Source organism: Beta vulgaris, chromosome 4 (assembly GCF_026745355.1).
Source record: "Beta vulgaris subsp. vulgaris cultivar EL10 chromosome 4, EL10.2, whole genome shotgun sequence".
In the NCBI taxonomy this organism is placed as follows: Eukaryota; Viridiplantae; Streptophyta; class Magnoliopsida; order Caryophyllales; family Amaranthaceae; genus Beta; species Beta vulgaris.
Genome location: NC_079205.1, coordinates 54,958,201 through 54,972,315, shown reverse-complemented (window position 1 = coordinate 54,972,315; position 14,115 = coordinate 54,958,201). Strand labels below are relative to the sequence as shown.

Below are 14,115 nucleotides of genomic sequence, written 5' to 3'. Positions count from 1 at the left end.
ATCAAAACTTGGGAATTGAAACTTCAATTCCCAGATATGAGTACTTTGCATTTTACTCATTTGTTTTGTTTGTTGTTGTTTTGCTCGTTTTCTTCGATTTATTTTTGCTAGTTGTTCGGAGTGAAGACTTATGAAGTGGAGGAGAGAGAATCAACCACCATTGTTGAGGTGTTTGTTAATGGTAGATTATAATTGTTGTGGGAGGAGAAGAGATAAAGTAATTTGTTCATGGTGGTGGTGGTTTAGAGCAGTGCTCATTTACATAATTTGTGCTCATTCAAGTTTGCTCATTTCTTAAATGAGTAGAAATGTTTACTTATTTGCTCATTTTGCTCATTTGGTCATTTGCTCATTTTGCTCATTTTGCTCAATTGATCGTTTGCTCATTTTGCTCATTTGGAGAAAATAGTTTTGGGTGTACCATGAGCATGGTACACCCAGGTGTACTATAAATATTCTCCTATCGTACACTCTTGTCGAGAATACTTTGTTTTATTTCTTAACATGTTTATCCACTGATTGTGACCCACCATCATGCCTCTCGTGTTGGGTCTTGTCATGCAGACCCTGCTCAGTTATAAGATTTGACAACCATTATGCCGACGCAGTGCAAAATCTTAGCATTGATTGCAAACAAGGTCTTAAGGTACATGATTAATAGTTTGCCTGTCTCTGAGCGACCCAATTCCCAAAAGAAACATCCTCTACCCTCTCTATTTAACTTGGGAATTATCCCATTTGCATGCTCCCCCAAGAATCGATCTCAGATTTCTCTCGTGAGAAGTGCAACGAATAATCGTCGAGTTAGAGCTCGTTGGTTTTTCTTTTACTATGTTTTAGGATATTTGAAAATAAATTTCATTAACATACCACGTTATAGAAGTGGTACCATCTAACTCATATGATATTATAATGATGACATTACTATGATGAAATACCTTACTGGATTGTACCATCTAACTCATGATATGATATTATTATGGTCAAAATTACTATCACGTATATACTTTTTTGGAGACACAAAATTTTAACCTTTTTATTCTCACAAATTTGATTAAGATTAAATTTGAATACTAGTGCATTTCTAAAATTGAAAAGTTCAAATTAAATGGTACTCTAGACCCTTTTGAAAAATTACAATATAACTATATTTAAAATATTTTGCATTAACAAAATTTATCAATTATAGTTAGTTTGATATCTTATGCTCTTCCATTTTTGAGAATTCTATATAAAGTAGGAAAAATCATTTTTGTCCAATAAGAATAAGTTTTAAAAAGTAAATATGTGAAATCAACAAAAGTCCTTATCAATCAATAAAAAAGTTTCAACTTAGATAAATTTAGGTATTTCCTCCGTTTCTTAATACTTGCAACATTATAAATGACCCATGAACTAAGGAGAAGCAGTGTGAGTCAAACATGTCCATGTGCTTAAATATAATAATCAAGCAAGACTTTCTTTGTATGACACATTGTAAAAAACATAAATGTGTGCGAATACTCTGAAACATAACAAAAAGGAATATGTTGCAAGTATTAAGAAGCGAATGAAGTATAAAGAACAAACTCCTAACAACAAAAAAACCCCTCCCTCTGTACTTAGTTAGTCCATTATAATTTTACACTCATAGCCAATGTTATCAAGATCGGGATCCTATTTTGGATCGTACGGGTTGGTAGGATCGAATTGGTGGAATTGCATCGTAGGATCATAAGATCCTACAATTGGGTAAAATAGAAATTTTATGCTAGAATATGGTGATAACCTCATGTTAAAAATTTACAGATATTAATAACGACTTATTCCATTAGCAAATGATGATAGTTTTTCAATATTATAAGATTAGATTAACATGCGAACAAAATCTAATAGGAAAAATATAATATGTGAAATTACTTTATGATTTTTAACGATGGGATCGGATCGTAAATTCGTATTAAGATCCTACCATATCGTTTTTTGTGGTTGGGTATGTAGGATCGAAAAATCCTACAAAAATTAAGATCCTACGTAGGATTGGGGTCGGTGAAGTTCTTACGAATCGCAAAATTGTAGGATCGTAAGATCCGGATCGTGATTTTAACAACAATGCTCATGAACCCATTTTGATATTATTTTCCTATTACATATTAAAAATAATTATCATATAAGATTTTTTTTAAGTATCATCTTTTCTAATTTTAAATAAGATTAGTAGTCAAAGTTGCGTATTAACAAGTGTTAGATCAGAGTGGAACAACTAAATTATACTTGTTCCGTCTTTTTCGATGGTTCCTTATGACTTTTGACACTATTCTCATACATGACTTTGACTATATCTTGTGTGTGCAGTGAAGGATGTTTCGTTGCAATCAGTCTCTCTTAACTTGGAAAAAGGGCTCAAACAATGCCTGTCCTATTCCAAATAGTGTAAAATAATTTTAACTTATTAATTATTTAAAATATAAAGATAGTGCATCAGCCAGTATTTTTTAAAATTTGATAAGATAAATTACATGAACATCCTCTCACATGACACCTAAATACAACCTATCCAAACCCACTAATGAGAATCGAATTCACAACCTTGCAGGTGCATAGGCTAGTTTGCCCAAAGAAAAGAGAATCATGTGGGAGTCCAATGGTTGGAGCTCCCACCTTCTAACTTCATAGAGTCATGGCCAGAAGTTTAACTTTCATTAATCATATATTTAAACGTTTATTTGCTTCTCAGTATAACCTCCAATTTCTAGTCTCTGAAATTTTTTTTATAGACCGAATAAAAAAAAGTATGCCCAAAGAAAAAGGGCCAACTAAAAAACGAGAAAATCACCTGATGTACCCTTGAACTTTGACTTAATTCTCAAAATACCCTTGTTGAATTTTGAAGTTTAAAGTTTAACTGTCAAAGGTACCTTAAGAAATTAATGTACTTGAATTTCGGTGTATGATAAGGATATTTTGAACCCAAAACACAAAGTTCAGGGGTATATGAAAAATTCCCGAAATGCGAGGGGTAATTCGAGAATTACGTCAAACATACTAGAAGAAATTTCCAAAAAAAACAAAAGTAAATGAACAAAACCTTGGTGAAAAACCCTAATCTTGTCTCCTCCATCCTCTCCTCTCTCTTTTCACAATTGCCCCATTGTTATCTCCCTCTCTCAAAGTCTCAACCCATCATCTACTATCCTCTTTATCTTTTTACTCAAATACATACTATCTTTCCAATTTCTACTTATTTTTCCCCAAGAAAAAAAATATCCTTGCATTCATAAAGATGTCTAATTTCCAGTTTAAAAAGGGCATAAAAGTTGAAATAAGCATTGATGAAGAGGGTTTTCGTGGGGTATGGTTCCCTGGAACGGTTATTAAGCCACCATCAAAAACTGACTTAAAAGTTATGGTTGAATATGATACATTGTTGGCAGAGAATGGATCAACCCCTTTAAGAGAGAAGGTCGATTTGGTACAAATTAGGCCAATCCCACCTAGGGAAAGCAAAAGGGAATATAAATTGGATGATGAAGTTGATGTTTTCTTCAATGATGGTTGGTGGGAAGGTGTGATTACTCATGTTCTTGAAGGTAATCAATACTCTGTGTATTTTAGACCTACGAGAGATCAAAATGACTTCAATGGTCTTGATTTGCGGCTCCATAGAGAGTGGGTTCATGGAAAGTGGCTTCCTCCATTGGAAGAAGAGGTATGAGGAAATATGTTATTGTGTTGATTTTTTAATTCCTCTATTTTTTTCTTACTTTATGTTTGATATTTTGAAAGTATGTATTGAGATGAATGTTATAAGATTGCATCTAGCTACACAAAATAGGTTGAAGTGGAATATGGGAATAGTATTTCAAAATGGTAGAAGTAAAAAGAAAATGAAAGAAATTTAGTACTTCATCCGTTTCATATTACTCACTATACTTCTCAATTTACGAACTCCTAGGTAATTTTTGAAAGAGATAGAGAGTAAAAAGAAAAGGGATCTATGTGAGAGGAGAGAGATAGAGAGAGTTTATTGCCCAAAAAGGAAGTGTAGCAAGTATTGTGAAATTTCCCACAATGGAAAATGTAGCGAGTATTATGAAACGCAGGAAGTATATGTGTTGTACTAACATATCTATGGGTTGAAGAAAGGTCATCCATTCTAAAACCTTTCACTAAGAGCCTATTTGGTTGGGAGGTTTTGGATTGAATAGAAAGGGAAGGAAAGCAATAAAGAGCATGTTTAGTTCAATATTTTTGAACTCTTAAGAAACGGAATCAAGTACCTATGTTACTTCTTCTTGTTTGGTTCAATCCCTCCTCAATCCATTACCATTACTTCGGTACTTGGTAGTAATGGTCATGGATTCCCGTGGGTTTTTACCTTCGCTTCCTTCTCAAGTAACAAAATGGTTGGGGGCAATGGTTACTATTCCCTTTTGATCTCACGGGCTTGAACCAATTGCCCGATAAAGGTAGCAAATTTTGTTACCATTTTGCTCTTCTATTTAATTACATTCCCTTTTAGTGGCATGATTTGAACAAAACATGCTTTAAATGACCTTCTCTTGTCAATATAGGATTTCATAGGAAAGAGAAGTAAGTGATGGGAAAGAAACTTATGAAAATTTCCGCTACCCCCTCCTTCCAAAATTGGAGGTATAGAGAATTTATAAAGTTGTCAACGACTTTCTTTTCTCTTCCCGTTCCTTTGTTTGCTTAATTAAAGCTAGTTGAACATTGTATATCTTTCAAATCCATCAATTAAAATATAATAATGGAAAATATAATTATTTTTACTATATTTTCCTTATATTTTCATTACTAAATTTCCCTCCATGAATTATTGATATCAAAGCTTCAAACTTTTGGGATTAAAACTTGTAATTCTTTACTATTGATCTCTCAAAGAATATATGGATCTATTAGGAAAACCCTTTTTGTTAAATTCACCCCAACAATACCTTCCTACTCATCTGTAACAAATAACTGCAACAAATTTATTCGGCACAGACTCCTATAGAGAAAATCTTAATTGTTGATTAGGTTGTCAGCTGTGTATTAAAGGGTAAGGAGGAGAGAGAAGATAACATAATTAAACACCAACTTCATCAACGACCACCACAACCACCACCCTCACCACCGACAACCACACCAACCACTACATTCACCACCAACTACCACACCAACCACTACATTCACCACCAATCACCGCCTTCACCACTACCCCTTCATCAAAATAACAAACAACCACCACATTCACCACCACCAATCGCCACCGATCGAATAAAAATACTTTGAAAAACCCCCACAATTGGAACCCAAAATGAAACCACAACAACCAAAACTAGGGATGGCAATAGGTTTAGGACCCTACACTGACCCTAGCCTAAAATTAGGGTATGGTCTTAATTTTTTTGACCCTATGATTAAGGGTAGGGTATGGATACTAGTACTACCGGATAAGGGTAAGGTAAGGGTCCACTCCTCAAATACCCAAACCCTACCCATGGACCACACCAATTAAAATATACATTTTAATTTTTGAAAAATAAATACAGATATACAGTAAAACTAAAACCCTCCCTCACCCAGGAACCCTAGATTCCTAGCCGCAAATCACAATCACGTCTCATTTTCACTTTACTCTCACTCGCTCACTATCACAATGTAACTTTCTCGCTCTACTCTCTCTATCTTTCTCTACTCTAAGTGTCTCAAGATCACAATGTTACTCTCTTTATCTATATTTTGATGTATAAGACTTTTGGGATGTGCAAAAACTATATATTGCTATGGAATGTGAATATGTGATATTATGTAAGCTAATTGCAAAATTAATATATAGAATTGTGCTTAACGATTTTATATACACGTGAAAATGTAAGCGGATTTTTTTTGTATAGATACCATTTTCGACCCTAGACCCTACCCATACCCTATCAGACCCTACGGATACATGTAAGGGTCCTAAAAACTTTTACCCTATGGGTACGGGTAGGGTATGACCGTATGAGTCTACATCCAAAAATTAGTGCATGGATACGAGTCTAGCCTTACCCTACCCATACCCTACCCATTGCCAATCTCTAACCAAAACCCTAAGAAAAACGTCACCCCCACGAACCCAAGCAAATCGCAGCCGCCACAATTCACCCATCACCACCTTCGAAACCCTAAGAAAAACCCCTTAACCCCCACGAAATCAAAAATCAACCCCCAACGAAATCGATCCCCTTCCAAATCAAACGAAATCGACCCCCAACCCCAACGAAATTGACTACCTTCCAAATAAAAAACGACCCCCTAACCCCCATGAAGTCGAAAATCGACCATCAACCCACAAAATACAGTGTTTCTGGTGGTTCGTCATGATGTATTCCTGTGGTTAGGGTTTTGGTGGTGGTGTTTAGGGTTTTGTGGTGGTGGTGATTAGGGTTGTACGTGGTGGATGATTTTGGGTTGAATGTGGTGATGGGTGGTGATAGATGAATCTAGGTTGAATTTGGAGAAATTGGGTGAGGAGTTGGTGGAAATTATTAACTTTAATTAATTTGTGGTTAAGCTATCATGATAATTTGGGATATTCTAATTAGATTGTTATGTGATTAAGTAACGACATTTTTATAATCATGGCTTAATTTTTTTACCTAAAATGGAAAGTTTTCAATTGTCACATATTTTGTGTTACGGGCCAAATGGAAATTGTTGCATTTTTTTTTTTTACAGAAGAAGTAGAAAAATTATACTTATATACTTTTGTTATTTTTAGTTGATATGTTTTGGCTTTGACACCACATAATCCATTTTGACTATCCTTTGTGATTGATGCTCCAGCAAAACACTAGTCAGGATTCATTTGGGATCTTGTTAGATTGGTTTCAATGTATTTTTTTAAATATTAACGGTTATAATTAGTGCTTAGTGATGATTCGAGACATTGAGGAAAAAATTATGCATTAGAAAACATGACTAATGAAACAGGTTAACTAAAAAGTAAATGAAATGGAAGAAATATTAAGTTTGATCAATGTAAAATCTAAATATGGGTTGTAATGTTTGGGAAAGTGGAGCATACATCATTACTTTCTCCTTGTACCATTGCTAATTAAAGATATAAATACTTTCTTTGTTTCTTTATAGTCTAAGTACTTTGATTTTTGCACTATTTATATGAGATACAAACTTTAACTATGTTTATGTTGTTGAGTAAGTCTTAATGTAATTTAGAAGCCAACAACTTCTATCATTTTTACTTACAGAAAAATAAAGATACTTATGTCAAAATGTCTCAACCATTGAGAAACAGATTAGAAGGTGTGGATACCCCTTCTTCGGTTGTATATATGCACTTGTATCCGTCTTTGCACCTCTTATGAAATAAAGATAAAATATACTTCCTCCGCAACAAAATAGATGTTACACTTTCTTTTTAGGCAACAATCTCTCTCCTATCACATGGATCTCCTTTTTCTTCTTTCTCTCTATCTCTCTCCTCTTCAAAAAAATTGCCTAGAAAAGTGTGTTTTGAAAAGTGTAATATCTATTTTGTTACGGAGCAAGTAGAAGATATTTCCCATCTTTATGTGATTTCCCCTAGTTGATAGTCATGAAAAATTGTGGAACTATATGAATATGATTGCACATAGTATTATGTCAATTGCATGATGAGATGATGGATGCTTTTTATTTAAAACCAAAAGAGGAGGGTAATCACTTAGGGATGCAACCAATCTAAGTTTAGCTATGATTGCTCCTTTTAATTTCAATTGGACCAACTTTTAACTTTCTAAGGGAGATTGAATCTATTCGTATGCTTTAACTAATTCTTAAACATATTTGATTCTACATATATTTTTCTTGATAAGGAGTATGGACAAACATGAACTGGAAAATATGTCAAAAAGCTCGAATTGTTGTTTGATTAAACAGTTACATTTAAGAGAGCGATTGCTTGTTAAAAGAGCTTTATATTTTGTAGCATAAATGTAATATATGTATACTACTCCTTTATCTCTTCAATGAACAACTTATTGATTATTCTCTGAAGATATATATTCCTCTTTGTTGTGTCATAGAGTTTATATAATGTTTCAAGTTGGTGTTATCACTTATCAGCATGATTTTTGCTTTGTTGTCTCTAGTGCTGTGCACAAAACCTATAGAATATGAACAATGGCTAAGTTTAGGAGGCTCCTTCCCTTATTCTCTGGAAAGTAATTGGGAAAAGCCGAAAAGGCTCAAGAGAGAGAGATCTCTTGTGCGTGATTCATGCCCTGATGCCCTTCAAAGACAAGTATGATGAGGAATTGAGGATAGCTTTGAGTGCATTATTATTTATGGTTCACATAACCAATATGGTTTCCGGGCCTCTTGAGTCTTGAGGAGGTTTCTTGGGTACTAATGAGTAATGACACTTGTCAACGGAGCTTTATGTATTGAACTTAAAACTTAGTGAAAAACCAGCACACACTCCGGCTTGCTCTCTAGTCACTAATATGCAAAAGTTTGCTGCATGTCTGTCCCACCAAGGATTCAAACATTGGCACAAAGGCATATGTCCACGCATTTGTATTCCGTCACAAAGTTAACAGACGTTGTATGTTCATGGGTTGCACTAGCTTTTGAATAAAGACAGAATGCTGCATAACCCAATGTGAATGCAACTTAAGGCTTATGCTTTCAGATGCTCCCAGCGACCTCAATGATCAAATTCTGAATTGAAGGTGTCCTGGAGGTTCCCATGGTTGTCATTGAGTCTCATTCAGCTTCACAATCTCAGGTGTTCTTGGATCTGCTTACAATCCCATTACAGAGGCTACAATCTGGATGACAATTTCATGGGGAGTGACCTGGGTGTGGCTTTTGGGACCGAGTTTTATGCAATAACCCAGGAAGAACAACACAAATATTGGTAAATGGTGAATGCTCGCCCCTTATCTTGGCGACTTTCTGGATTGAAGGATACACTAAGACCTAGGAAACATTCAATCATAAATTATTAATACTGTTGATCTTAGATATGACTGGAATGATTTAGAGGTCTGAGGCTTGAACCTTTAAGTGGTCCTATATGGTGAATTATGCTCTGTGTAACTATAGAGAGGCCTTAAGAGTTGACTAATGTTGCATAATTCACTAATTAGCCCGAAAACGTCGATCCGTAATGTGCTAATTGATATGTCTGAATGGGTACAGTGGTTTGGATTCAGTTGGTTTAGCAAAAACTAATTAGTGATTGCGTACTCAGGACCATGGTTCAGGTACACTAAGCTAGTTGGACTCGACTTTGAGACATGGTTTCCATGGATCCAGCCTTTGATAAGGCTATCTCATCATAATTAGACTTGGGTTGTGTTGGTTATTTTCCTGGGAATATTTCACATGCTAATGTCTTTTATGAGGGGACATCTCTACATGCCATGAATAAAGCCCTGTTTCTCCCATTTGGCTGGTGCTTGGATAATATGTTACATTGTCATGTAAAGGAGTGTTTTAATTGCATTGAATATGATACTGATCAGTACATAAAAAAGCTTAGTTAGGTTCTTTGGATGGCTAAATAATTTCTGAAAGAATTACTACTTTTAATGCTTATTTAGGTAACGATTAGAACTTAAACTGCAGGCAGTGCAACCAATAGAAGAAATGATTCACAAGGAGAAAGAAGAGAAGAATTTCAGCAAAGGAAGCTTAGTTGAAGTGAGCAGTGACGAAGATGGTTTTGAGGGTGCTTGGTTCACTGCAACTGTTCTTGAGGTGATTGGGAAGGACAAATTCCTTATTGAGTACAGGGATCTAAAAACAGAAGATGACAAAGAGTTTGTAAGAGAAGAGGTTGATGCCCTGCACATCAGACCGCATCCTCCAAAGGCAGGAAAAGTCGACAAGTTCAAGCAGTTTGAAGAAGTTGATGCTCTTTATAATGATGGGTGGTGGGTGGGCTGCATTTCTAAAGTCCTTGGTGACTCAAAATATTTAGTTTACTTCAAGAGCACAGATGAGGAACTGGAGTTTAAGGATGATGAACTGAGGCTCCATCACGAATGGATTAGTGGGGAATGGGTTATGGCTTCTAAGGTATATTGCTAAAATAGTGAAAGTTGCTGACAAAGTCTTTTCCCAAGTTTATATTTTTGCGTTCATTCCTATTGTTTTGTGGCGTGGACGAAAAAGTTTCTATGTTTCACACTTACACATCATTCTTCATAAGTGTGTACCCTGTAACGTTCATCCACCATTGTTGCTCATATAGCTTTATAAACAAGTGCAATTCACAATTAAGTGTTCTGTCAACCTAACTGAACTCATATTGCAGGCTTTGGACTTGTCAGATTGAAGATAATGGTATGCCTAGAGATCTGCCGAACTGATCCAGAATTAGGTAACTAGTGTATCATAATAACAGAACTATAAGTTGATAATTATTTTCAGTTCAAGGCTATGTTTTGTTGATGAATGAGAATGGCAGATTTAGCTGCGATAGTGCTTGAGCACAATGCTAACTTATCATTTTGGCGGCATTACTGGAGGTAGATTAGTGATGTCTCCTCACTTCGTTTGATCTCTGTCCAATGGTGATTCTGGTGGTGGTATCAGATATGATAAACCAATTGGTGGTAGCCTCTGTAGGTGATGCTGTTGTGTATATTGTCAACTTTACCCTCAATCGAAAAGTAATCTAACTAAGCTGCTAATCATTATACATTGTAAGCCCCTCAGGCGATCTGGTTAATGAACAAAGAAAGTTCTGCTTATATCGTATATTTCCTCCATGCGACATGGAGGGAGGTGCATTATATAGGTGAGGAGAGAGAGAAAACGAGGAACTTATGTGATGAAGAGAGAGATTGAGACAAACTATATACAAAATAGGTTCTTTTGCAATATGGAATTTTCTGAAAAAGAAAGTGTTAAAGAGAACGGAGAAAGTACATCATACTCAGAGTTGATGATGGACTAGGCCAGGTTAGACCACTGTTTGGTCCAGAAAATGCGAAGCCTGAACATGGCTGAATGAGGCTTAGCAGGGCCGGCTCTACTGGATCAGCTTTACATACTTGTTTCCATGTCCAAAATTTCAATACAATGACATGAATATTTCGCGCTCGGATAACGACTCTTATTAGTGTTGGATTGATTTTGTGGACAACCTCTCATCAAGTACATGATGTGCATTCGTCTTTTGAGTTGGTAGTTGCAGTTATCTTTCATAGTAAATTGATGACAACCATGTTTATTTGGCAATCCTTGTTCTAGAGATGTTTACTTGTGTGATAGAACTTTGTTGAATCTGTGATGATATGCCGAGAATGCGGCTGGCGTGAGGCAATATTATCTGGTTGAAGGGGAAGTTGGTTGAAACAAGTTGAGTTTTATACTCAATGACATGTCGGAATTTCAGTTTTATCAGACAATTCGATTCTGGTTATTTACTTGCTTGTTTGATCTATGGTCAGGTGAGAGGTCAATTCAGTTAGCTTTTGCTTAAGACTTGTTAAACTTGAGCATAATTTTTAGATACCCACTAAGACAGAACTGGAAAGTAATTTGGTTAACAACATAGAAAGTTTCTGTTTTATTTTGAGTGGCTATGGAAAGTTGTTTAGTCGACAAGAACATAGAAGACTTGTGCTTCCTCCATTCACATAGTGCAACATTGTACTTTTGTGGTCGAACACTCGAACTTCACAACTTTGGACATATTCTGCTATAGATTTATCATGTATGTAACAAATCTTGTTGGATTTGTTTCAATGTGTATTTTCATCATACCAAATTTTCATAATTTTATCCAATAACAAATTAGAGATATTAATAGTCACAGATTTAGATTGAGGATCATTATAAAAATAAGGTATTATAGTTTCTCCAAATACAAATTTATCTTGGAATTATTAGATTATATCTTATTTTTCTTTAATTTTTGTTGTAGACGTCGTTTAGTATTCAATATAGTGAAATCCATGGTACAGAGTCAAAAAAATTTCGGACTATTAATTGAATGAACCAATCCAATAAATCCAAATGAAAATTTTCTTTTTTTAAAAAAAGTATTGCAGGTTGTAATCTAAAGTAAAAAAAGTCTGTTTCTTTCAAAACAAAAGGATTTACCTATCCCCAATATCCTTGTTCTTGAAATCGGAAAAGGGGGGGGGGCGAGGGGGGAGGGGTGGGGGCCTGTTGGGTTGTCGTGGGGAGGGGGAGGGGGCTTTGGGGGGAACTGTTGGGGAGAGTGGTTAGGGTTAGGGGTTAGGTTAGTGGAATTAGGGTTGAAAACAACAAAATTAGAGTTAATGACTTACGGTGATTAACGGAGTTAACCGTCATTAGTTATTAAGGGCATTTGGGTGTATTGTTATGAAACTAAAGGTTACCAAGTGTATTTTCAAAAGTGGTTTTTGGGAAAGTGGGGTAAGTGGAAACCAAACAATCTCAAAGACTTTTCGATACGTTTTTATTAAAAAAAAAAAGTATAATTCCAAAGTGAACCAAAGAACTAATTAATTGATCATGAATTTTGCCACCGGCAGGCCAGTAGGATAATATATTAGATTTGTGCGGTCCCATCCATGATAATTCCGGACCATTTTAATGATTGTTCAGAAACTTGAAAGGAAAGCAGAAAAGAAATAGCTGAAATACGGACTAAAGGTGAAGGAGATGACAAAATTTTGAATTAAATTCATTTGCATGTGGTAGTTGGCTACTTGCAGCAATAACTTTTAATGGCCATACTTTCTGCATTTCTGATCTTAACTTAGTTTTACAGTTTAACATGTAACTTACAGCAAAATTTTATAGTTTCATACAACTTGGCAAGTTTATGAATTGTGAACATAACATGTTGAAGCAAATTGACACACTCAGGCCATGTTTATTTCAATTTATTTTTGCTTATTTGTACTTATAACTTATCTGAACTTATTTCCAATCTAAACGATTGAGACCCTATTTTGTGAGTGTGTCAAATTATATTTTTGCTGAATTAAACTTGAACTTATTCTAATTTACAAGGATTGAAAATAAGTTGAACGAAATAGTGCGTACATTACACCCAAGTTACCTGGTGTGTGTGCCACAATACGCACATTGGACGTAGCATCTAGATTTTGTAGTTAATTTTTCCAACTCCTTTTGTCTGTAGGGTATTATAAAGAAAAGGTGAACATAAGATAAGAATGAATATATACCAAAATGAATATCTTTTATATGTTCACCAATGAATTGTTCTCCCTTCCGCCTTTCTTCTTAAAATTGCATTTCTGAATACACACTACTAGATGTAAATGGGCTATCATATAGCTGATCATTTTGGCCTCGCGTGGTTCGGCCCGCTTTTTGGGCGGGTTCTGGGTAGAATTTTTTGGCTCGATCAATGGACAATTTTTTTCAGGCGTCACCCAGCCCTGCCCATGATCACCTCTAGACTATCATTTCGTATGCGAAGTGTTTTAATCTTGGATCTACTCTTGCATTTAATCAATAAAGTGAGTTTTTCCAAACATAGAGAAATTCTGCTTTCGTTTTCTTGTGGTAGTTGTCTGTTGGCAATTAATCTTCCGTTTACCACTTGTTCATCCTCCTCCTTTTTGACATCATTCTTCATTTGTTTTCATCCTCTTATTTGATTTGATTTCCACTTATTATATCCACAAACTTGTGTATCTTTCTGAATGTTACCTAATTTGCTAATTATTCTGTAAAGTACAATTTGAAATATGTTGATTTGTAAGTGCACATTGATACAATGGTTCACTTTTGGTTTGTTTTAACAAAATTGAGTAGCAAATAACACTTTTGTAACCAAATGGTTTTGGTATAGTAGTTGCTCACTTTGTCCCTTAACCAATTGTTCGGGAATTCGATCCTCAACCTTTGGGAATGGAAAGAGATTCTTGGCCAGCCCTTTACCCTTAAGTGGAGCACCCGAGGCGAGAGGATTAGTCACTGCTATCGGCAGTGGATACCTTGGTTGTTCAACAAAAAAGAAGTTAACACTTTTGTACCCGTTTGGCTTACTGTTGATTAGGTAACACTAAGCTCTCTGTTATATATTTGATCATCTTCATCAATCACACCATTTAAGTATGTCTGTCTTGACCTTAATGTGACATAGATTTTTGCATTACAAAAAGAGTA

The 14,115-nt window shown here is 35.3% G+C and overlaps 1 protein-coding gene across 1 annotated transcript; it reads left to right on the top strand.

Moving 5' to 3' along the window:
- Positions 1-3,055: 3,055 nt before the first annotated feature.
- Positions 3,056-10,686, top strand: LOC104890683 (hypothetical protein). Its single transcript, XM_010676260.4, has 3 exons — positions 3,056-3,688; positions 9,601-10,053; positions 10,292-10,686. The coding sequence occupies exons 1-3, from the start codon at positions 3,263-3,265 to the stop codon at positions 10,310-10,312; spliced, it is 900 nt and encodes a 299-aa protein (XP_010674562.2). The 5' UTR covers positions 3,056-3,262; the 3' UTR covers positions 10,313-10,686.
- Positions 10,687-14,115: the final 3,429 nt, after the last annotated feature.

Coding starts and splice junctions, on each gene's coding strand:
- LOC104890683 (XM_010676260.4), top strand. CDS start 3,263: ATGTCTAATTTCCAGTTTAAAAAGGGCATAAAAGTTGAAATAAGCATT. Junction 3,689..9,600: donor TTCCTCCATTGGAAGAAGAG/GTATGAGGAAAT, acceptor CTTAAACTGCAG/GCAGTGCAACCAATAGAAGA. Junction 10,054..10,291: donor AATGGGTTATGGCTTCTAAG/GTATATTGCTAA, acceptor CTCATATTGCAG/GCTTTGGACTTGTCAGATTG.